At 47.5% G+C, this 25,448-nt stretch overlaps 1 protein-coding gene across 4 annotated transcripts in view; it reads left to right on the top strand.

Moving 5' to 3' along the window:
- LOC125629159 (uncharacterized) overlaps window positions 1-24,769 on the top strand; it is a 33,381-nt gene extending 8,612 nt beyond the window's left edge. For 2 of the 4 annotated variants that reach the window (XM_048834469.2, XM_048834470.2), the window contains exon 3: window positions 116-3,069. In XM_048834469.2, coding sequence (XP_048690426.2) covers window positions 116-1,350 — 1,235 coding nt within the window. In that variant the 3' untranslated portion in view covers window positions 1,351-3,069. Of the gene's footprint in view, window positions 1-115; window positions 3,070-3,936; window positions 3,941-18,306 lie in introns of those variants that run through there. The other 2 variants (XM_075119756.1, XM_048834468.2) reach the window with 2 other exon arrangements.
- Window positions 24,770-25,448: the final 679 nt, after the last annotated feature.

The following is a 25,448-nucleotide window of genomic DNA, read 5'->3' as shown; positions in this document are numbered from 1 at the left end:
TGTCTCTTGATTTTTCTCCCTCTCCCACAGTTATATGGGTTTCTTCCTCCCTCTCTGAGATTCCCTTTCCTCCCGGCACAGGGAGTGACTCCTGTCTGGATTCTCTTTGTCCCAGCAGGTGACGGGACGGGGAGTGAGAGCGAGAAGGAGACCCCTCAGCAGAAAGGCCCTGAACCAGTGGAACCACATGGGGCGGTATCGGGAACAGCCAAAGGGGATGTTTCCCAGAGTGCTGAGCAGGGAAACCCTCGAGGGACAGGGAAGAGCAGATCCTCCTACCCGGGCAGAGGTGTCAATCAGCTCAAAGACATCGGGGAGCGGCCCTACCGGTGCGAGGACTGTGGGAAAAGCTTTAGCAGCAGTTCAGCCCTCATCATCCACCGGCGGATCCACACCGGGGAGAGACCCTACAAGTGCCCCGAGTGCGGGAACAGCTTCAACCAGAACTCGGCGCTGATTGCACACCGGCGCATCCACACCGGCGAGAAGCCGTATGAGTGCCCTGACTGCGGGAAGCGCTTCAGCCACGGCTCCACCCTCATCAAGCACCAGCGCACCCACACGGGCGAGAAGCCCTACCGGTGTGAGGAGTGCGGGAAGTGCTTCAGCATCCGCTCGACCCATGTGCGGCACCAGAAGACCCACACGGGCGAGCGGCCCTACGTCTGCGGGGAGTGCGGCAAGAGCTTCAGCGACAGCTCCTACTTCGTGCAGCACCAACGGGTCCACATGGGCGACATGCCCTACGCCTGCCGGGACTGCGGAAAGAACTTCATCTGGAGCTCGGCCCTGCTCCGGCACCGGCGCATCCACACCGGGGAGAAGCCCTACATCTGTGGTGACTGCGGGAAGAGCTTCAGCGAGAACTCCACCCTGCTGCGGCACCGGCGCATCCACACCGGCGAGAAGCACTACAAGTGCACCCAGTGCGGGAAGAGCTTCAACGACAGCTCCTCCCTCATGCGGCACCAGCGCGTCCACACCGGGGAGCGCCCCTACCAGTGCCCCCAGTGCAGCAAGAGCTTCGTGGATAGCTCCACCCTCATCTGCCACCAGCGCACCCATACCGGCGAGCGCCCCTACACCTGCCCCGACTGCGGCAAGAGCTTCACCGAGAGCTCCACCCTCATCACCCACCATCGTGTGCACACGGGCGAGCGGCCCTACACCTGCCCCGACTGTGGCAAGAGCTTCAGCCAGAGCTCCAACCTTGTCACCCACCAGCGCATCCACACTGGCGAGCGCCCCTACGCCTGCGCCCAGTGCGGGAAGAGCTTCTACCGGAGCTCGGACCTTATCCGACACCACAGGACCCATACGGGGGAGAAGCGCTACAGGTGCCCTACCTAGATCCAGCTGAGCTGCTCTGGGTATTGGAAGGGACCTGGCTCCCTGCAAGGGTAGCTGATCTTGTGGCCAGCGTACACAGCTGCCTGCGTGAGCACTCCGGACGGAGGGCGCATGGTGGGTGAGACATCTGCATGTGCCAGGGCTCTGTTTTCACAGGTGTGTATGTGAGCCCTTTCGGACAGAGGGCATATGGTGCATGAGTTGTCTGCTGAGGCACTGTTCTCTCCATCACCTTCTTCTGAGAGTTCACCCTCAAGTTTGTGCAAGTGAATTTGCCTTTGATGCCTCCTTATTGACTTTTTTTTGTTATCGGTAACAGAGTCAACTCAGGAATCACTTTGGTTAATATTTTTCCATCCCAGCCTTTTGCATAAGTTAGTTTTCTGAAGCAACAATCATTCAATAATAAGTTAGTGGGATTTTGCTGTTGTTTTTTCGAAAAGTAGCAAAGAGCCCTTGTCTCTGTGGGGAGAGGGAGACCGGGCCGAAAGGTGGCAGTTTTGCTGTCGATGCTGACATATAGTGTTTTGTGTGTGAGTCCTTGGACAAGGGACACATGAGGCCTGAACTCTTTTGATATGTAGAATTTGAGGCCCTTTTCCTTCACATATCTCTGCATGCCAGAGGGTTTGAGCAGGGCAAGCTTTCACGGTCAATAAGCTCCTGTGGGTGTTGGATTTTGGCACTAAGAAAGGGGTTCCCCTTGGCCCTATCACTGGGGCTATCACTCCACCCCATCCCCCAAGACAAAAACAACATACAGCCCCTGGGCCACACACCTGGCCAACTGACACAGTTCCTGGAACACTTCTCAGATCCTCATGGGTGTCAGAAGCTCAACCCGTATGGTGCCTCTGAGACCTCTGTTAGTCTGTGCTGAGCTCTCCAATCATTGCTCCGACTGTGAGGGGCACTGCTCTCACATCCGGATGGTGGGGACTAGGCGTTAGCTGTTCTGTGCTGGAGGCTTCTCACTGCCTACGCCATCGTGCAGATATGCCCTTATGGGCTGAGCATTATTTAGCAGGGCTGGGCTGATGCATGTAACCCTTGGACTGAGGAGGAAACTTCAGCACATAGGGCCAGATTTCTAAAGGTATTTAGGCACCTAGTGGGATTTTCAAAAGCCTCTAGGCACCCAGCACCCATTGACATCAATGAATTTCAGGTGCCTAGGCTTGCATGTTCATGGCCTGCAGGGTCAAGTCAATGCATCTGAGTGCCTAGCTCTTTTGGAGGTCCCAGCTATAATTCCTCTCTGCACAGAGGGCCAGCACAAAGTCTATGCACTAATCTAAACACTGATGTTTGCAGCTGAAATCAAACGTGGGATGCTGATTCTCCAGTGCCTAGCAAGGGCTGATCTCCGAGGACCTAACTCCATCTCTGTGTGACTTACAGCCACTATCTGCTGTAACAGGGATCCAGAGAGGAGACCCCAAGGTTACTTCCAATAGGGATAGAGGAGTGGGAGCTTAGAAAGGAACAGAGTTAGGAGACTTCATCCCATGAAGTTTTATGGGCCAAAGCACCCACAAGCAGGGCCAGACTTTCTGACTAGCTCAGCGTGTGGGATGGTCTACGGACAAGCTGAATGCTGTTGGAGATCTGGCCGCTTGTTTTGTAAGTAGCAAATGTTAGCAAAAAATAACTCCCAAGGTTATTAGGGGTTTTTTAAAATAAAAAAGCTACCCAATAAAAAGTGTGGAAACAATGAAACACTCAGGTCACGTGCATCAATGTAGGAATACACCTGCAGTTCATACATTCTGTAACAAACACCTGTGCGGGGGTGCTGGCGGTAGGGACACTACTGGGACCCAGGATTATCAAAGGGAATACCCAAAATATAAGGGCACAGGGGCTGAGGGAAGCCTGACCCCAAGGAGACTGCCTGGAGCCCAGAAGACACATGCCCCTGGTGGGCCCAGGAAAAGAACTGGTAAGCCCATTTGTAATGGGGCCAGAGTGACGGTTATGGGTTTAGTCATTTCTGGCACACTCCCCTTCTAAGCAATAGAGCTGGGGAGTCACAGACCTGGAGTCTGTAGCAAGAAGGCTGGTTGTGGCATTGGGCTGGGACCGCTCTCTCAGCCTCCCCGTATCACCTCAGGCCAGTCACCTAATCTGTATGTGCCTTAGTTTCCCTGTGTAATATACAATGGGTGTAATAATCTATTTAGACCGTGAGCTATCTGGGGCAGGGACCCTCTCAGGGTCTGCGCATCGCAGTACAATGGGGATCGGTTCTCAGCGCCTTGAGGTGCTCCCGTAATACAATTCATAACAACTGCCCCACCCCAGGCAGGGCTCTGCACTAAGTAAGTCCCACAAAAGCTGTGTTTTCAGACCATTGGTTGGCCCCTGTCCCAGGCATGAATTCCACCCTACAACTGATTGTAAAACATCCTAGAGTTCTAAATGCAAATTCCCTGGCTGTATTCAGCCAGTTCCAGTGACATCTCAACCCCCTCACCAGGCTACCCACACTCTGGCAGGTGCTCCTCAGTGCCTGGGGGGCTCAGCTCCCACAAAGCTGGGAAGCTCACCACTCCCATAAAGCCAGGCCCCAGGGGATACTTACAGGTGAGTCTAAATATGATGGCCACATCAACACTGGCCTCCCTTCTCTGTGGATCCAGCAAATGGAAATAAGGAGACACCAGGAGTCTGGGGTGTTTCTGTGAGGACCCAGGATTGCGCCAGAGGATACCTCACAGCAGAAGAGACCCAATGGCCAAGGGACTGCTCGGAGCCCCAGATGGCAGCAGGCTTGGGTGTCTTTGTTCTGCAGGGTCCTCTCTGTTCAGGAACAAGATGGAATCTGGAAGATCCAGGGGGAAGTGTGGGTGGCTGATTTGCTGTTAACTCAAACTCCAATGGCTCAGTAAACCCCATTTGTAAAGAAGCAAGAGGGGCCATGGTGTTTAGGGTTGGCACCCCTGGAGTTTGCGGAGAGTAGGTTCCCATCTGTCCCCTGTGTTATTTGTGGTCCCAGTTCATGCTGCTCTGGGGCACCTGGGCATCAGGTGAGTTTGTGTCACAGCACCTGAAGATTTTTGGGGACCTGTCTCCAGTCTGTGAGTGAGTTGGGGGCAGAAGTTGCAGACCCGATACTTTTGCAGGGAAGGGCTTTGTTAAGGAAAAGGGAAGGGCTATGGTAGCTGGGGAGAAACCTACATTAACGCCCCTTCCCAGCCGGAGGGGGATTTTCTCTGGGGGCTGCAGACTCCAGGTGAGGGGAGAGACCGGGGGGGGGGAAGGGCTGGGGCCGGGCAGGAAAGTGACTCTGCACCAATGGCCCCTCTTTGCCCCAGCTTTGCTCCCGGGGTGTCAGGGGTTTGTAAGTCCCAGAGCTGCTGTCCTCCCTGACCCGCCCCCAGCTCTGCTCCCCTGAGCGCCTGCAGGAGCCGAGCCAGCTCCAGGAGAGCGACTGTCCCGAGCCCGGGCCAGGGATCAAATCTCCCAGCCCGAGAGGAGGGGAGGGGGGCAGGAAGGCGACACGGGGAGAGACTGGCAGGGGCAGCAGGAGCAATCAGTGGGGAGGGAGGTTCCCGGCTCCCAGCCCTGCCCCATTCCCTGCAGCACCCCAGGCAGATTGACTTTCCTGGGACAAGGTGAGGAACAGGGAGAGGAAAAGCCAGTTCCTGCCTCTGCCTAGTCCCCGCGCTGCTGGGGGAATGTGCCACCCTGGGGACAGTGTCAGGGGGATCCCCCAAGCAGCTCCTTAAATTCCATCCCCTGCTAAAAACATAAATCTGCTCCAGAATCTTAACTTTCCTTTAAAATAAACAGTATGCCCACCAGCTCTCATGAATGCAAAGAAACCCTTGAAAATGTGAAGGGAGTGGTACTGATGCAGATTTGTCTGCCTGAGTGTGCAGCCAGCCTAAAACAATAGTGCCAAGTGGTGGGGACTGTCCCCATTCATGCAATAATCCCTAAAGGCAACATTTAGCTATTGCAGAAGTATTAACTGCCTGGTTTAGCTGGAACATAAATCTAATCTGCATCCCTGTTGCTGTGATGTGGGATTGGAGACCTGGCATAGGGGGGGTTGTAAGATAGGACCAGGAGCCAACTCATTTCTGCCCAGATTACTGTGGGAGGGAACTACATCCTCACTGCTCCCAAAGAAAGTCCTGCCCCTTCGGAGCCTGCTCACTCACAGGGATGGAAACAGGAGATGCATCCACAACCCTGTCTCCTCAGTTCCCAAACTGCTTCCTAACCCTTCCCCTAGGGACTCAGTTCCCTGCCACAGAGATCTCACTGCCAGGCCTCCTGACCAGGGCTCCTAGTTTTCTGTGATTAAAAAAACAAAATTCTCCAACAAAAAAACATAAAACTCCACATTTTTGTGTGATTAAAATGAAAGGCTGAACTTTCATTTCCCTAGCCCCAATATATATAGGTATCAGTTGAACCCAATGTTTTATTGATATACAGTGGAACTCCATTTATCCAATCTAACTGGGACTGGGTCCCGATTGGATAATCAAAAATTCAGATCATCAGCAGGGGCTCAGACTGTCAGCCATAGGATGCAGGGCCGAAGTATCAATTTCCTATATTCCTATGTGTGCACTGGTGGTTCAGCTAATCTGGAGAGCTGGATAATGGAGGCTCAGATAAATGGGGTTCTACTGTATACATTTTTATTTTTTCACAAAATGTAAAAGTGAAAGATTCTCTGTAAAAATGCAAATTCTGCATTTTTCCATGGCAAACGGATTCCTAGGATGTGACCCGCACCTGGGGGTCACAACCACTAAATTGAGGAGCGTATGCTTTAAAATGCGGAAATCCTCTGTTCCATCCCTGCTGATGACCCAAGGGGAAGTTTCCCTCTGCTCCAACAAACAAGAACAAACCCCCCTCAGATTATTTTGAGATAACATCTCCTAGTCAGCCCGTCTCTCCCTGAGCTGCAGGGCCCAGTGCCACAGGGCTCTGAGCCTTTGATGAGGCCTTTAGATGCTACCTCAGGATTACAGTCTCGCCGTAGCAAGACCCATAGAATTTAAGACCATAATTATGGTTGTGTCAGAACTGGCTGGTTTACCGGGTCCATACCTCCACATCTCAGCTCTGTTCAGAAACCCTTTCTGGTAAACCTGCCATGTGGGGAATTGGAACCAAAAGTCCACCATGGATAGATGTGCATGTGCAGGGATCCCCGGGCTGTGTTTGGATGGGGTGGATTTTTCAGGAAATTTGGGAAAACCAGCACACTCGAAAAGCCAGCCTTTTCCCACTCTGCACACATTTGCTGTCCCCTGTCAGAGCAGATCCACTGTGACAGCAGAGACAATCAGCCACTCAGTGTCCCCCCATCCAGTCCCTTTGCTCATTTGGGGAGGGTCACTATGACCCTGGCTGTCATGGCAATGGCTGCCTTTGCTAATTGGTTTCCCTCTGATTCCCCCTGTCATTGATACAAAGCAGGGTCCCAGCAGGCACTGCAGTGAAAGCAGCAGGGCTCCTTTGGGTGGGGACTGGGTGGCACATGAAAATAAGGTACAAAATTACAGCTCCTGCTTATGGAGATTGGCTAGCTGCTTCTTACAAACTGGGGGCGATCTCTGGCTTTCTGAATATTTACCTTTCCAAAACAAACCAACCCAGGAAATTAGAGATCTAAGTCCCTATTCCATTTTCCATTACACATTTTTAAGTCATGTAGAAGTTGCAGTAAATGTGAAGTTTAAAACATGTTTCATTTGAATACAATTTAATTTAATGACTTCCCAGGTATTGGTCAACAAGACACTGAAGTGGTGAAATATGGAGCTGCACAAAGATAAGAGTAGCAATAAAATAGGCATTGAACCTAATAAATGTGTTTTATTATTTAAATGGCACATATATAAAAGATTTTGTTTCTATTAAAAAAGAATATTTACAAACAAAAAAAACCTCATTTAGCATTAGTTAAGGCTGCTCTCATCAATAAACTAAATAATTAACAATTAGGAAATACAAAGTTTAATCCTTAAAGGTTGCAAAGTCAAGGGCTCTCAAGGGAGGAAATTCCAGAATGTTGCACATGCCATCTTAATTTGCCCCCCTTGTGTTTATGTACTATGATGCAGTCTTTAATTACATGAACCTGTATTATTTTTTTCCCAAGATCCCTGCCTCAGTCAGTGCACATGCTGGGGCTGCTCAGGAGATGAATCCATTGTGTAGTAAAGGAGGCTGTTGTCTGTGGGACTACTGCCTTTTTTGTTGCAGAAGTTGGAAGGTTTGGGGGGGCCTTCAATGAGAGAAAGGATGGGCTTGTGGTTAGGGCAGTTGACTACCACCTGGGAGGTTTGGTTTCTAGTCCGGCTTCTGCCACTGAGTTCCTATGTGATGTTTGCCAAGTCACTTATACCAAACTGTTCACAGATGGTTTCTTCTGTGTGTAATTAAAGCTGCATCATAATGCATGGGCACAAGTAAACTGAATTAAGGTTGCATGGGCAGCATTCATTCTGGCATTTCCTAACTCAAGGGCTTTTGACTTTGCCAAAGGGAGAAAAAAAAATGTAGCCACAACTCCCTAATTTCTCTGACAAGCTCTGTTTGCAATTATAGCTAGCAAAACAAGTAAAGGCTTATAGGCCTAGGAGGTATGAGTGCATGTCTTTGCAAGCGCAGCTGGTGGTAACTCAAGAATGCTAATGTCATGTTACACTTAGACTTTGGCTAGCAAACTGCACAGTCCCATACAGCACAGGTTTATAAATCCATTGAGTTTCAGAGAGTGGTGAAGTTCTTTGTGGTCCTCATTGCTTGATATACACTCAGCCTGTTATTTTATTGTTCTGATTTTCCTCCACTTCTGCCAGGTGACTTTAGATGACATTTCATGCAGCAGACAGTCTTAGCTGGCTGCCTCTTCCTACTTCCTGCCTCTTCCTGGACTTCTAGGCTGTGGTGGGAAGATGAGGGGGAGGGGAATCCACTCTGCCACTTGCAAGACTCTGAATCCTACTCCAACATCTTGATTCACCTTCCCCCCACAGCAGGAATTCCAAACAATTGTTCAGATGTCTGGGTAGAGAGAACTCTCTCCCCCTAGCCCCCTCCAGTAGAACCACTCCATTTGCTCACTTGCTGTTCAGCCACCTAAATATCTCCTTTGCATTAGATAATGGGGTCCCACCACTTACCTGGAAAACTACTTCCTTCTTCCATTCTAATATTTCCAAAAGATGTAGATCTTCATGGGTGGCATGTGAAACCCCCCCCCTTCGGGGGTGCTAGCCTCCTGGCCCCACCTGAAATCCTACCCCTTCCACCCCCCTCGCCTACTGGAGCCACAAGCCCCCCACAGCCAGAGGAGCGCCTGCCCACTTGTCCCAGCTGCACCAATGCCCCGGCCAGCCCGAGCACTGGCCCAACCTCTGGACTGCTGGCCGGCCCAAGCACCAGCCCAAGCCCCCCTGGGGCCAGGCCACCAGCTGTCCCAAGCCCCAAGCTCCAGGCCGCCAGCCCAAGCTGAGCTTCCGACAGCCTCTGGGGAGAGGGAGAGTGAGGGTGGGGCCTCAGGGTGGAGCATGGGAGGGGCCACACAGCCTGGGTTGGGGAGGCTTAGCCTCCCCTGGCCTATTATACCTGCCACCCATGTATATCTTCTATGGCTTCCCCAGCCGGAAACAAAGTTAGAGCAAGTTGGTAACTGTGCCCTGCCTCAGCCAGGGGTGGCTTTTTTTCAACACTTTTTTTTCTTTTAAATAAAATGAATGTTCCTTATCATGGTGTGTGGGTGGGGCTCTCCTGATGCTAGAAATAGGAGGGTCTGCACAGGAGAATTCATAAAGGATTAAATACACATTTCAAAATGTTGCAACCCGCAGCCATGTGTAGATGGAGAAAGCAAAGTGGGGGGATTCTTTTTTTTTTTTTTTCCTCGCAGCAATACAATTAATATGCTGTCTGTTTCATTCCACTGGCAGACACTTTCTGCTTGGCCAAGCCTCCCACCCAGGGCGCTGGGTCCTAAAACTGGCCCACACTGAGGAACATAGAGGACCTTTTCAGGGTTGTTGCATGCAGGAGCAAAGAGTGTCTGGAGTTCAAGAGGGTGAAGAAGAAGCGGGACACAATGGGAGCAGGGAGAAGTCCCTGGAAGAAGAGTGTAGGAATGTGGAACAGGACTGATTGATCCTGGAGCAGATGCTGAATGCATGGGCTAGCAGCAGGGGTGGTTCAGTTCCACCACCAGTAGCTGTGCCAGCCATCATGTCTGTGACTGCACCTGCCGTTGACTCTCCTGCATGGTGCCATGTCCTGCAGCCAGAGCAGATTTTGGAGAACCCTGATGCCTCCCCTGGAGTGGACAGGGATGCTCTGGGGAGCACAGCCCCCTGCACAACCCACAGTCCTTGTGCAGGCACGTGGAAGGTGGGTCACAACGTACTGCCTAGGGAAGGAGAAGAGGGACAACACTGGAATCAAGGAATTGTCTGAGCAACTCAGCTTTCCTTAACAAAAACAACAAAAATGTTTCTAGCCCTTCATGTCTGCAGCAAAAAAGCCTGCAAATATGGAACAAGTGCACCCTAAAGGTTCAGAAACAAAAAGGCAGATAAAAAGAACCCCAAATATATTTATTTTTAAAAAGTTCATAATTTTTGGTGCACAAGTAGTACAGTTTTGAATTCTTAGGGTTGTTGACAGTGTATTTCTATGTTTAATAAAAATTACAGTGCAAATTTGCCTTTGAAAGGAATTTCATACAGGATAGTACAGTGCCCTTACTGAATATATTGGGAAGTTAGTTCTACACACAAGTGGTGCAATGTGAAAAATGCACAGGGGTGCTGCAAAGAGAGGCAAAACTACAGTTGAAAAAGGCAATCCTCACTGGATCAAAGAAAATGGCAATTCCTGTATACTGATGACAACCCAAGAACTCAGTCAGCTGTAGTCATATGATCACAAATAATAAACTTTTACTATGGAGAAAAATTGCATATTACAAAATCACAGTAAAACACAGGAAGTGTTGTACTAGAACTCACTGTGAGATGCGATTGCTTAAACTATTTGATAATTTAATATTAATCTTAATTATATTACTCATTAGTACTTGCTATTATAAACATTAAAGTAGCAACATTCCATTCATCTGCACAAAATGTGAACCAAAGTAAATGTTGGAGCAGTAAAAACAATGAGCCAAAAATAATTGTAAACATTAAATAATTAAAAGGAGTGAAGCAACACTGACAGTGGATTACAGGAAAGGGAGACCAGTCCTGGCAATCAGAACTCCAATAAGTCAAACAAATGAACTGCTATGAGGCTGGAGGTGTCTGCATGTTACAGTCACAGAAATTGCCAAACAATTTTTTTAAACACCAATACACCAACAAAAGAAAAGGAGAACTTGTGGCACCCTAGAGACTAACAAATTTATTCGAGCATAAGCGGTTAGTCTCTAAGGGGCCACAAGTTCTCCTTTTCTTTTTGCGGATACAGACTAACAAGGCTGCTACTCTGAAACCTGTCAATACACCGGCCGTTTCAGACAGAGAAGAGCTGCCTTGTCTAGGCACTGGGTGACACTGCGCCTTTAACACCCAGGTTTGGGAAGGGAGAGCTGACACGTTCCAGCCAGCTAGGAGCACAAGCCCCCCACCCCCTTGTTTGGCAGCCCCTGCTGCAGCTAGCTCACCCCGTCTGCAATAACTTCTATCCGCTCCGCCCGCATCCTGGGGCCCCTCCGGCAGCGCTTGGACCCTGTGCTCGACCCCTGGTCCTGCGCCCTGCCCCTGATTTGGCCTCTTCTGCAAAAGGGGAGGCTTGAGATTTGTGTCGTCACACCTCGCCTTCCCCTGAGCACCCTGCACCCCCACCCGCCTTTTTACCCCCTTTGATGGCCGGTGTAGTATGGGCAGAGTGAGGGCAGCGGCTTCAGCAGCTGTTACTGAGCATCCGCCTGGCTCCAGGCTGCTGCTCTCGGCCCGCAGATCCGGGGCTGAGCTTCCCGGGTCAGACGCTGCCGCCGCCTCCATCGTGAGCCGGGAGCCCGGGCTGAGCCGCTGCCGCTGCCCAGCGGGGTGTGTGCGGGGAGAGCCCTTCCCCAGCGCCCCTCGGGGCCCAGCCGCGGGGACTTTCTCCGGGGGCTGGAATCAGCCCCTGGGCAGCCCCGGGCTCTGCCGACACCAGCCCCTGAGCCGGAGCCTGCAGGTGAGGGGAGAGACCCGGGGAAAGAGCCGGGGCCGGGGGGGAAAGTGACTCTGCACCAACGGCCCCTCCTCGCCCCAGCTCTGCTCCCGGGGGGGCGGGGGTCTGCGAGTCCCGGAGCTGCTGCCCCCCACCCCGGCTCTGCCCCCCTGAGCGCCTGCAGGAGCCGAGCCAGCGCCGGGAGAGCGAAGGCCCCGGGCCAGGGACTGAGTTTTCCAGCCCGAGTGGTGGGGAGGGGCAGGGGCAGCAGGAGCTGCCAGTGGGGAGGGAGGTTCCCAGCTCCCAGCCCTGCCCAGCCCCATTCCCTGCTGCACCTCTGGGCAGATTGACTTTCCTGGGACAAGGTGGGGGGCAGGGAGAGGAAAAGCCAGTTCCTGCCTCTGTTGCTGGGGGGATGCGCTGCCCTTAGGACAGTATTAGGGGGATTCCCCAAAGCGGCTCCTGGGATTATGCTCTTTGGCTGCACAACTTCAGCCTGAAGGGACCAGTTCCTTTGCTTATAACATGCTCAGAATTAGTAGATGGACCTTGGGTCTGATTCACTTTGGCAAATCTTCTGCTCGTCTTTAGGGTTGAAAATTTCTGTCTGGGGTGAATTTATTGTAGAAATATTGAGGAAAAGACACTCAGCCATTTTTTGAGATGGGGCAGGAAGGGAAAGAAGCACCATGCATAAAAAAGTTTGATCAAATTTTCAACAGCCCTTGCATGTTAAAAACGTTTGGCTAGAAACTACATTTGACTGAATTTCTGGCTGAGACACTCTCATCTCTGTAATATGGAAAGACCTGTTTTGAAATTGCTTTGTTATAAGGGTTGGTAAATCTCCATTGTGCGTACACACTGACTTTTTTTCTTTTTGATATGATTTGTACTAACTTCAGATCTGATCTGGTAAACATTTGCTTATATGCTTGTCTTTGGCCACGTGAGTGGTCCCAATGACTTCACTTAAATCTCTGTTACCCAGAGGTTTTAACAATGTCTCAATCAGATTAGCCCTGGTGGGAGAGGTGGCACCTGCACTGGAATAAAGTGACCAAGCCAGTGTCTTGAAATACAAGAGCCTAAAGGTAGATTTCTAAATCCATGTTCGGGCACCTGAATAAAAGGTATTCAGAACTGAATTCCAATGTTGCTGGCTGAGCATTCTGGAATCTCAGAAGACTTATTGAGAGAAATGAATGTGGATTTTGGACAGTGCTTAATTTGTAATGTAAGAGGTGCTGGGGCTCAAGCAATATTTTTACATTTATAACTGATGCAGCAAGGCCAGAGGTGCCAGGTCTATGAACTGCCAAGGCTAGAGGTGCCGGGGCTCAGCCCTGACGCAAATTAAGCACTGATTTTGGGACTAAGTTGATGTTGCTGATTTTGAAAATCTTTGTGGAACTGTTTCCCCACATGGCAGAGTCTAGAATGTGTGCGCATAGAAAGAACCTGGGGTGACTAATTGTCCTTCTAACCCTGACAGGCTGCAGAGTAACATCCAAGTCCAGATTGTCCCATCCCCCAGAGGGAAGGGAAGGGAAATGTCTGCAATAGAACTAGTGACCTTTGAGGAAGTGGCTGTGTATTTCACGGAGGAAGAGTGGGCTCTGCTGGACCTGAGTCAGAGAGCATTTTACTGGGGCGTCATGCAGGAGAATTATGAGACTGTGACCTCGCTGGGTAAGGATTCCTGTCCCCTTGAGTATTAGAAAGTGTGTGTGTGTGTTGTGGGGCTGTGGGGGAGGACTGTGTGCCTCTGGAGCATCTTTGTCAGTTTCTGTGCATGGTTCTTCACTGGTCCCCCAGATTTCACATGACAGCCCCAGATCCCCTGTGTATGAGACTGGCCCCTCCATATCCCCAGGAAAGAAGATGCAGGGACGTAACAATGATGCTAGCCTTCCTATAACCAAGGTTTGCAAGTGGGACAAACTCACTGTCTCCTCCTGTTCCCAGGGCTAACGTCCTTTGGAGCCTCTGAGATAGACAAGTGTCTCATGACTCGGCTCTGCCCAGGTCCCCAGTGGGCAATTTTCAGATGCACTTCTCCATCTTGTCTGTGGTGTGCCTCAGCCAGCTTTGTTAGTGGGAGGCCCCAGATGTTCTCAACACTCTGCCACCAGCCAGGAAGGGCATGGAGCAGTGTCATGGGGCTGAGCAAGGTCCGGACGAATTTAGTGTGCATTGGGGGGAAAGAGAGAGGAAGGCTGGTCTTTGTATTTCACACTGCACTCGGACTCAGGACTCTGCAGGGGCAGAACAGGGCTCATGGGTCATGGGAAGGTTCTGAATGACCATTGACCAGCCATTGGATGTGCCCTTGTGCTCTTCCATCATGAACCCATGACAGGAAGCTTTTTGCTGTCTGTGCCAGACTGAGGGCAGGTGTCTAGTGATTTTCTTTCCAGGCCCTAGGTGGCATTTCCTCTGTTTATTTCTTGGCGACTCATATTTGGGCAGCACCTAAAGGCCCCAATCAGGGGTCACTGCCCCCTTGAGCTAGGCACTGCACAGATACACAGTGAGAGAGTCCCCACCCCAAAGAGCTCACAGTCTAAATTATAGGGTTAGAAGGGACTGCAAGGGTCATCTAGTCTAACCCCCTGGCAAGATGCAGAATTTGTTGTGTCTAAACCATCCAAGACAGATGGCTATCCAGCCTCCTTTTGAAAACCTCCAATGAAGGAGCTTCCACAACCTCCCGAGGTATCGGTTCCATTTTCCTTCTGTTCTTACAGTTAGGAATTTTTTCCTGAGATTTAGTCTAAGGCTATGTCTACACTTACCATTTAAAGTGCAAAAAGTCCCTTTTTTGTGTTAAAACCACAGGAGCTTCTACACTTCTTAATGACCTTTTGCGGTGAAACTCAGAAGTTTCACCACAAAAAGAAAACCACCTTCACGAGAGGCATCTAACTCTTACCGCTGTTCTTTTTGTGCTGTTGTGAAAATGAAGACACATTCTACTAGTGTAAATACCTTTTGGCCTCCGAAGGATATCCCACAGTTCCAAAAGTGACCACTCTGGCCAGCATCTCCGCTGCTCTGACGCCAAGTAAACGGACGTCCGCCCCTCCCTCTGTGAGCCCCGGGAAGTTTGAAGCTCTCTTTCCCTTTGCTTGTAGATATGGCAGGGACAGCAGCCAGACAGCAGGGGGTTTTAAAAAAAATGCCACGAAAGAAACAAGGAAGTCATGGGGCTACTGGGACATGAAGCAGGGCAGCACAGGGCACTGGGCAGGGACCCAGCATGCCCTCCGCTCACCCCCCCCCCCTTCCTACGAGACCTATCAAGGGAGCTGCACTGTGGGATAGCGCTGTTCTCATTGGCGATGGAAGTGCTGGTAGTGTAAACACTCTCTGATGCCTGAGGAATTGAGTGAGTACACAAACCAGTGCTTTACTTTCACCGGTTCCCTATCACCAGTGAAACTTACAGTGCAAAAACTCTGTAAGGGTACCCTTAATCTGCTATGCTGTAGTTCGAACCCACCACCTCTTGTCCTGCCCTTTGTGACAAGAGAGAACAACTTTTCTCCATCTTTTTTTTATGGCAACCTTTCAAGTATTGAAGACCAGTGCCATGTCCCTCCTTCATCTCCTCTTTTCCAAACTAAATGTACCCAGTTCCTTCAGCCTTTGCTCATATGGTTTGCATTCCATCCCTTTGATCGCTCACCTCTGGATCCTTTCCAGTTTCTCCACATCCTTTCTATACATTGGTGACCTAAATTGGACAGAGTACTCCAGCTGAGGCCTAACCAGTGTTGAATAGAGCTGTACTATCACCTCCCGTGACTTGCACTATGCCTCTGTTAATGCAACCTAAAATTGCTTTGCTTTTTTTGCAACAGCATCACACTGCTGACTTGTGTTGAGGTTGTGATCCACCACAATTCCCAGATCCTTCTCAGCAGTGCTGCTGCCAAGCCAGTTATCCCTCATTCTGTATTTGTGCATTTGGGTTCTCTTCCCTAAGTGTAGCACCTTACATTTGTCTTTGTTGAATTTCATTTTGTTGTCTATAGCCCAGTTCTCCAATTTATCAAGATCCCTCTGAATTTTAGCTCTGTCCTCCAAAGTGTTGGCAACTCTCTCCCTCCCCACGTTGTATCATCTGCCCATTTGATCAGCATGCTGTCTATACCTACAGCCAGGCCATTAATAAAGATGTTAAACAACACCGGGCCTGGAACAGATCCCTGTTGAACACCATTTGAGACCTCCCTCCAATCTGACATCATTCCATTAATAGTTACTTTTTGTTTGTGGTTGTTTAACCAATTATGTATCCACTTAATGGTAGTGCCACCAAGCTCACATTTCTTCAGCCTACTTATCAGATTGTCATGTGGGACTGTGTCAAAAGCCTTGCTGAAGTCCAGGTATATTATGTCCACCACATTCTCCCATGCACCAAACTAGTTACCTTGTCACAGAAGGAAATCAAGCTGGTTTGGAATGATTTCTTCTTGGTAAATCCATGCTGGCTGCTAGTGATCACCCCTTCATGCTCCAGGTATTTGCAAATTGAATGTTTTATACATTGCTCTAGTAACTTCCCAGGTATCGAAGTCAGGCTGACTGGTCTATAGTTCCCCGGCTCCTCTTTTTTCCCCTTTTCAGGCTATGTCTACATTTCTGTGGTAAGTTGACCTATGCTATGCAACTCCAGCTACGTGAATAATGTAGCTGGAGTTGACGTACCTTAGGTCAAGTTATCGCTGGGTCTACACCACGGGGGGGTGTGTCAATGGGTCGACTTACCTTACTCTTCTCATCAGCGGCAGAGTACGGGGTTGACTGGAGAGCTATCTGCAGTCGATTTGGCGGGTCTTTACTAGACCCACTAAATTGACCGCCAGTGGATCGATCTCAGAGTGTCAATCCCTGCCGTAGTATAGACCTCCCATTAAAGATAAGCACTACGTTAGCCCTGCTCCAGTCATCTGGGACCTCTCCTGTCATCCATGAGTTTGCAGATGTTATTGCCAGTGACTCCCAAGATTTCTTCAGCTAATTCATTCAGCAGCCTGTGGTGAATAGCATTCAGCCCTGCTGATTTGATTTCATTCTAATTGGCAGAAGATCTCTGACGTGTTTTTTACTTATTCTGATCTGCAGCCCTTCCCCTTTATTGTCTATGGTAACTTCACTAATCATCCATGTTATTTTTTGTGAGAAGACTGAAGAAAAGTAGGCATTGAGCAGCTCTGCCTTCCTATCATCTTCCGTTACCAGCTCACTTTCTCCATTGAGCAGTGGACCCACGCTGTCCTTGATCTTTCTTTTTTGCCTGACATATTTATACAATCCCTTCTTGTTTGTCTCTAACATTCCTTGCCAGCTGTAACTCATTCTTTGCCTTGGCTTTCCTGAGTTTGTCCCCACATGCTTGTGCTATTTACATATATGCTTCCTTGGAGACATGCCCCTACTTCCATTTCCTGAATGTATCCCTTTTGGTTCCCTAAGGCTGTGTCTACACTTAAAACGCTACAGCAGCACAGCTGCAGGTGTACTGCTGTAGTGCTTCAGTGTAGACATGTACTACAGCAATGGGAGGGGATTTCCCATTGCTATAGTTAATCTACCTCCCTGAGAGACGGTTACTGGATCGACAGAATTCTTCTATCAACCCAATGCTGTCTGCACGGAGACTTAGGTTGGCTTAACTAAGTCATTCAGGGGTATGGATTTTTTTTACCAGCCCTTAAGGTTTTCCTGCTCTGGTTTGTGTTGTGGAGGTATGTGTGGGTGGGGTGGGGTGGGGGGAAGGGATGGAGGGGTTATAATTGACAGCGATGGAGACTTGGTTGTACCCCAGATACCTAAAGAGCATAGCAACTATGCTCAACTTCTCATGGGAATAAGTTAGGGCCATTCCCTAGGCAGAGTGGTTGAACCCTTGCTCCAGAACAGTGCCTCATGGGATCTTTTACAATGTACAGCCAAGTCCCTGTAGAGTTGTGGGAGGGAGAGGAAGGAGCCTTTCTGGGTTTTGCTACTTAGAACATGGATCTTGAAGTAGTAACAGCTCTTACCCTAATGAACAAGATCAACACTGGTTTTCTTGCCCCCCCCCAAGCAGGATTTCCAATTTCCAAATCTGACATGATCTCCCGGCTGGAATGTGAGGAGAAACCATGGGTCCCTGATCTCCAGGGTTACGAGGAAAAAGAGATCCTGAGAAACATTCACACAGGTGAGGTGGCAACTAAATTGACTCAGAAACCAATATTTTTATCCTTGGGCAGTTTCACAAGTTCTGTGTAAACCTATAGCTGCTGCCCTCATCAATATTCAGATGGGACAAGGAGATGGAATTGGTCATCAGCTCTCTCCCCTCTGGGGAAGGGTTTGTGAGGTGATTCAGTTCCTATTTTATTGGTCCCCAGTAGTCGTTGGGGTATATTCCCCCTTGTGCCATACCTCTTTCTGCTGTTCTCTGTCTCCCCGACACAGGGAGTGATTTCTGTCTGGATTCTCTCTCTGTCCAGCAGGTAACAGGACGGTGAGTGGAAACAACGAGGAAAATCTTCAGCAGGAAGGTCCTGATCAAGTAGAACCATACACAATGGTATCAGAAAATGCCAAAGGGCATGTTTCGCAGAGTCCTGAGCAGGGAGAAGCCTGTGAGAGGCAGCACAGGCCAGAGAGGCAGCAGAGAAACCAGCCAGGGGGTAGATGGGGTAAATCCATTCAGAGGAGCAGAAGGGTAGAGGAAATCAGAGATATTGTTCAACCGAAAATCCCTGCTGGAGAGGGACCCTTCACCTGTAGTGAGTGTGGGAAGAGCTTCCGTTGGAGATCCGTTCTTATTATTCACCAGAAAATCCACATGGGAGAGAACCCCTATAAGTGCCCGGACTGTGAGAAGAGCTTCAGCAAGAGCTCAGATCTCAATCTTCACCAGAGAATCCACTTGGGGCAGAAATCCTACATATGCACTGACTGTGGGAAAAGCTTCCCTCAGTACCACCTCCTTACTTCCCATCAGAGAACCCACACAGGAGAGAGACCCTACAAATGCCCTGAGTGTGGGAAGAGCTTCAGTCAGAGCTCACACCTTGTCATTCACCAGAGAACCCACACTGGGGAGAGACCCTACAAATGCCTGACCTGCGAGAGATGCTTCGGTGATAGATCTCAATTTAAGACTCACCAGAGGATCCACACAGGAGAGAAGCCCTACAAATGCCCACAGTGCGAGAAAAGCTTCAGTCGGAACTCTTACCTAGTTATACACCAGAGAACCCACACGGGAGAGCGACCCTACAAATGCCCCGACTGTGGGAAAAGCTTCAGTGACAAGTCACATTTTAATACACACCAGCGAATCCACACAGGAGAGATGCCCTACAAGTGTCCTGAGTGTGGGAAAAGCTTCAGGAGGCGCTCATACCTGGTTACACACCACAGAACCCACACGGGAGAGAGACCTTATATATGCCTGACCTGTGCAAAAACCTTCAGCGATCGATCTCATTTTAGAAAACACCAGAGAACCCACACGGGAGAGAGGCCCTACAAATGCCCCGAGTGTGGGAAAGGCTTCTGTCTGCGTTCAGACCTTATTATACACCAGAGAACCCACACGGGAGAGCGGCCCTATAAGTGCACCGAGTGTGGGAAAACCTTCACTCGTAGCACCTACCTTTTTTCACATCAGAGAGTCCACACAGGGGAGAAACCGCAGAAGTGTTCTAACTAGGGATGGGCCAAGTGAATGATACCTCTGCTGGTTCCCACAGTCTCAGCGAGTCAGGCCAGGCTGGAGTGGTCGTGTAATGGGGACATGTAATGGTTATCAAAGCAGAGAATGGAACCACCTTCCTGGGACAGAGTTGTACAGAGCAGGAGGCTGAGATAAGATTTCCACGTTGTAATGGGATTTGATTATTACATCTCAGAAAGCTCTGAACATCCTGTGATCAGCTCCTACATCTAAATCATTTACCCACAAGTGGCCAGTTCCCTGTGTAGTGTGGGAGGACTCTTGGATTCCTTGTTGGCACTAAGCGCTCACATAGCTGCCCCTGTGAGTAATGCTTTCTCTCATCTCTAGTTGGCTAGGAAACTCTGTCCCATCCTGGTGGACAATAAGCTGGCCTCAGTAGTTGTTCATACCTTTGTCACCTGTTGGCTGGACTACAGCAGTGCTATGGACCTGGGCACAAAAGCGTCAGCACTTAGGAAACTCCAGCTAGTACAGAACACTGCAGCACTTCTCTCGACAAAGGCTATGCATGGACAACTCAGGCCTGCCCTCGGTCTCTACTCTGGCTTCCCATAGAATATTGAATCAAGTTCAGGTCTCGGTTCTTATCTTCAAGTTGCTTCCTGGTCTGCTAGGGGCAAACCAGTGCCTCAGATGCTGTATGCATGGGTCTGTGTTTTCGTAGGATTTGCACGAGGAGCTGAGTAGCTCAGTGCCGATCTCTTCATGTGAACAGGGACTCCAATGGAGTGTCCCATGAAAAACATGCTTCACACAGGCATTTGCAACTGACATTGTATTTACGACCCCCGTCCCCACCACACTTTTATTTTATTTTATTTTATTTTTGCATCAGCAGTTTTGTTCCCAAAGTACCCTCTAACTTAGGTATTTTACAAACAGTTCTTTTTTTTTCTTCTTCTAAACAGGGTTTTGTAATTTGCTGAAGGAAGAAGAAATTCAAGATTCTGCATTAAGCATTTACCTGAGGCTCTTATTATTTCATCCAATACTTTATCTGGGTCTCTAGCATCTGTCATGTTGTTCACCTACTCTACTGCTTGAGCACAATATTCCTGGGTTAAACAGGGACAAATATTTGAGAGTTTTTGGTTCACATCATGTGCAGTCCAGCTCACAGTCATGGCTGCTTTGGCCTGGGGCATCTATGACACAATCTCAGCAGTTCTCAGACTGTTTCTCTTTCAGACAATGTGTGATGATTCTGCTTATGGCAACTTGTACAATCAAAAGCAAAAGTTTGACCAGTTATGGGTTAGCACAGCCTCCATGCCAGATTTCTTTCTCAGAGTTAGATAGTACGTGTCTATAGAATCAGCATCCCCTTCTTTTTTGGTATCCTATGGACGTCGGGGTTCTGGAGGTGCTGCCTCACCCCTTGGCTTGAAGTGGTTTCCATTATATACAGGGCTTACAGTTTGATTCAATGGCTCTCAACACCCTTACTATAAAAATTGTTTCTGCACCCTTGCCTACAGAGCATCCGGTTTTGGGCCAGGGCAAAAGCAGGCCAGGCCCAAACTGTTTGTTTCTTCATGGCTTTTGGTGGTCACATTCTCCCAGGCCTCTAAAGAACCATCACTCAGCTGCTGAGAGATTTAAAATAAGAAACGCAGATAAGGCATCATACTAGTTTTTATACTGTGCTTGAAAACCTTTCCTTTGTGTGTCAAGAGACCTCTTCAGGTCACAGCTTTTTTTTTTTTTTTTTTTTTCTTAATTGCCTTGGGATGGTCTCACTCCATTGACCTTTCAGCTGGAAGCTGAACATGAGAGTCCACTGAGCTAGCATGGCCAGGTCCTGTTACCAGCCCTCTCCAACCCACCCCACTCTGTTTGAACTGGGGTCTCCTGGTTGGGATCTGGAGTGTTAAACCAAAGCTGGGTCAGCAGTCTGGCCTCATGCTCCCCCTCTGCACTGTCTTGATAACCTTCATCAGGTGCTCTCCCTGTTGGCCTGCTCCCGTGACATGCTTCCAGAGTGGCACGCACTGGTTGTGCCAAGAGTATATTGGTTCCTTCTGTTCCCACAGTTTCCTCCGTCTGGTGTCTCTTCATGAGCTGTTTGAGTGCCAGAGCTGGCGAGGCTTAATTCAAGGGACTGTGAGAAACCTCCATCTTTAACTCACAGACCTTTTTGAATGGCGTGTCCTCTTTTATATGATGGTTGCATATTACTTTCTTAGCCAATAGTTTTGGGGACAATGCTTTAAAAGGCCTGGTCTCCTCCAAGGTAAGGAGAAACTTTTGATCAGTGCATAGTGGGACAGAGACAGTTGTAAAAAGGGAAGGAGTGAGGGTGAAGATGTTTGAACACTTTGTTTTGTATTTTTATAGTTGTTGGAAAGTTACCGTTCATTTAAAAACAAAAGGCATACACACCCGTTCCCCTGAAAAGGGCCCTAGGTGCTTGTATGGGGGGGGGGGTTATGGGAAGTGGTATACCCTGAACCAGCTGGCTCCCATTTGCTTAAAATCTCTTCAATTACACCTTTTTCTGCTTCAACTATGCCTTTTAATTTCCCCTTAGTCTCTCTGCATTACACTTGTACTCACCATAACACAGTTTTCTGTAATTTCTCACTTCTGTCATCTACTGTCTTGTATTATTTGACATTGTAAAATATCTAGGGACTTGTACACACTACCAGTTCTGTCAGTGTAACTTATGTCACTCAGGTGTGTGAATAAGCCACCCCTCTGAGCAACATAAGTTACACCATCCTAAGTGCCGGTGTCTGCTACCTCTTGTGGAGCTGGTTTTATTCTGCCAATGGAAGAGCTCTCTCCCGTCGACATACGAGTGTATTTACCGGATGTGCTACAGCAGCGCAGCTGTATCGGTGCAGCTGTGCTGCTGCAGCACTTCTAGTGTAGACTAGCCTGAGGTGACACATTGTGTAAAAGTAAAATGTGAAGTGTTATATAAGAACAGGGAAAACTTGACTCTTTAGGACTTCTTCAATGTGATAATGATAAAAAAAAAAAAAACAGCAAAGGAGTTGTTGCTCTGCAGAAATACCACCACAGAGTATCACCAAGTATGTAATCCTGCCAATGATTTTGTTACTGTTATTTTATTTATTTATTGTTACTATTTCTGATAGGCCAGGACAAAGATTAGAAAGATTGGCAAAGCAATAGGGGGAATAAAGCTTCATGAAGCTGGGGAGAGCTGCTGTGTGACAAATGCCCATGCTAAAGCCTGACAATTAACAAAGAATGCATACTTTCACTAAAAAGTATTTCAAATAATTGTCAAATTTTCCCTAAAATCTGGGCCAGCTCTCTTACCCCTATACCCTGTTTTTTTCATGTTAAACTTTTAAAAAGTTATGATAGTTTGTATTTTAAAATTTTATTTGATGTGATTAAAAATCATGTGGTTAACAGAAGATGGTAGTTGAAGAAAAAATAAGTCAGGTAAAGAAGAGGTGGGGTGTGGGGTAGGCATGAATAGGCATGTTTCTTTAGATGTCAGTGCCAGGCTGGAGATTTTATCTCCGTTCTTGTCTTTTAAAATTGTATGTGTTGACTGTGAAATCCCCTTATAAATGTGGGAGTGGGTGGGTTTTTTTAATACAGTATCCCAGAATTTAAAACTTTCTTCACAATTCACAAAATGATGAGCTTATTAAAAGTTCTATGTCCTGTATTTGTAAAGAGATTTAGAGAAGTTTTTATCTGGTTGGTGTTTCTTCATACTGGGCAATTCATTTAGGCAAAATTTTAAAAACAAGCTAATGCTATTTTTTTTTCCAAGTTGGGATAGTCTCTCTTTTAAACGTATTGTCATTTTCATTTTGTTTCGGTAAGACAAAATCATAATGTTGTATGAGAGGGGTTTGGGGAGGTGCTAGAAGTTTTAAAGGCTGTATACAATGTAAAGTTTTATATCTGCACAGGGCAATTAATTCTGTAAGGCCGCTTCAGTGTGGTGATAAATAAAATGGGCGGGAAAGTAATTGTTTTGCAGATAGCTCTGTAAAATATTGGTACAAATGTAAAGACGTTGATACATTTTCATTATATCACAGGGCTTTTTTTATGAGTTGAAAGGGTCTGGCTTTGGCTTTTTGCAGCAGTGTCACAGCACAATTCTCTCAATGTGTTTGCTCCCCATCTTGCTTTTAGGTGTTTAGTCACTGCTATTCTGTGGGGCTCCAATGTATATATTTAGTATTTCTGCCCTTCTGTGAAAAAGTGACTAGAAAAATAACAGTGGGAAAGTAATGCCTTATGTATTATATGCATTTACCCTTGTTAAAGCATGACAACTAACAAAGAATGGATACAAAATTTTCACTAAATAAAAATTTCAAACAGTCATGAAAATGTCTCCTAAAATCCTGGGCAGCTCTTATCCTCATGCCCTGTTTTTTCATGTTACCTTCAAAAGTCTTGGTAAGTGTGTGAATGTGGATGTTTGTGTCTGTTTCATTATTTTTATTTATTTTTTGTATTTTGCTAAATGTGCCAAGTAAGTTAATAATGCAAAATATGTACTGCTAAAGCATATAAAATACATTGAATCTTAAGGACATTTTATTTGTAGCTACTGCCTCTCAAAGACTTAAAATATAGGTTTCCCTAATGCTCCATTGTTGTTTGTATTTTATTTATTAAATCCAATATGCTAAATGTGGCATATTTATAAAATAGTCTGCTCTTTGGCTTGAATATATGCTTAATTGTTTTGAGAAGGAGGAGATGATAGCAGAGAAATTACTCAGACTTCATTTTGTATTCCTGACCACCATTTTGAATAAGCAAGTCACTCCACTATTGGAAGCTGCAGGTCACATGATATTTATGGAGTATGTGTAAAAGTAGGGGAAAGGTCAGCAGATCATAATTCTCAGGTAAACAACAGTCCTGAGCATTTGTGGAATGTTGGTATTGAGCATGTGCAGTAAAGATCACAACAAACGCCAGGCCATTCAAACAAACGGGAGTGTAGTACACTGGGGGGAAAAAGGCATCTAGAATGTTTTGACAGGACAGTATAAAAGTTGATGTGTCAGTGGGTAGCAGCCAGTGCAGATAGAGCTGAGGAGAGAAGAGTGGACAAGAGGAGTCCTGAAGAAGCAAGCAAGAAGGCAGCAGCAACAGTGGCAGCAGAAGGAGTCCTGTGTCAGCAGACAGAGTAAACCTGTCAATTATAATTATAGTATAGTATAGGACAGTATAGTATAGTGTTAGTGAGTACATGTATATTTCTGGGTTAAGAAAGATGTATGAGTGTGTGTTGATAGTGAAAGAAATGTATGAGATTTAAACCATTTAAAAATTGCTGTTAGCAATCTGTGACAGACTGGCCATCTGTAACAGGGTGCAACCACTTAGAATCATTTCAAACAGTAAGGTAGTATGGTTTGGGGTGCTCTTTCACTTGTTATAAGGGATTTGTGTTTATAACATCAATAAGGGGATTGTTAGTTTGTTATTGTATTAGGGATTCTTATTATTTGCACCAATAAAAAGGTGCCTTGTTTTGGAAAAGAATACTGCTTGTGTCAATCATGTATCTGTGTCCTCCACGTATTTCCTAGCTCCCCTGGAGACCCATACCTTAGGAAAACAGATTGGTTAATATTGAATTGTTTTTAGGGAACTCTTGATGAACTCGGGAGGGGACAATAGGTGAGCTTATTCTGGGAGTACCCTAAATCTGTTTTCAAGGTAACAGAGATGGGGGCAAGAGGGGATGATGGTGCTACAGATGTGTGTGTTGAGGAAGGACATACATTGTCAAATCCTGCTGGAAAGGAGGGGTTTGTGTGATACTGCTATTCCCTGCAACCTAAACTTCCTTCATAATTTACAAATGATGTCCGTGTGAACTATTTTTACAATTTTTGTTTGTTTGCACTTGTGTATGCTGAGCAATTCATTTGGGCAAGACTTCATTAAAATTAAGAGTTTCTAGTACAGCTTAAGCTAAAAGGTGCTAATTTCTAATAAATATAAAAAGTTGCCAAGAAATATGTTACTTTGAGTAAGTAGAATAAAGGGAAATTGGAATACAGTTTGGGCATGTAAGTCCATTGGGGTGTCTTGCCAGTTTTTAAAGACTGGTGTAGAAAGAGGAAATTTTAATCCTGGTCCAGAATTTAAAAACAAAAATGATTAAATGTACATAGATATGGTAAAAAGTTTAATAAAGAAATCTGCATACATATCC

The sequence above is a fragment of the Caretta caretta genome, chromosome 14 (assembly GCF_965140235.1).
Source record: "Caretta caretta isolate rCarCar2 chromosome 14, rCarCar1.hap1, whole genome shotgun sequence".
Taxonomy (NCBI): Eukaryota; Metazoa; Chordata; order Testudines; family Cheloniidae; genus Caretta; species Caretta caretta.
This window is presented reverse-complemented; position numbering and strand designations above follow the sequence as displayed.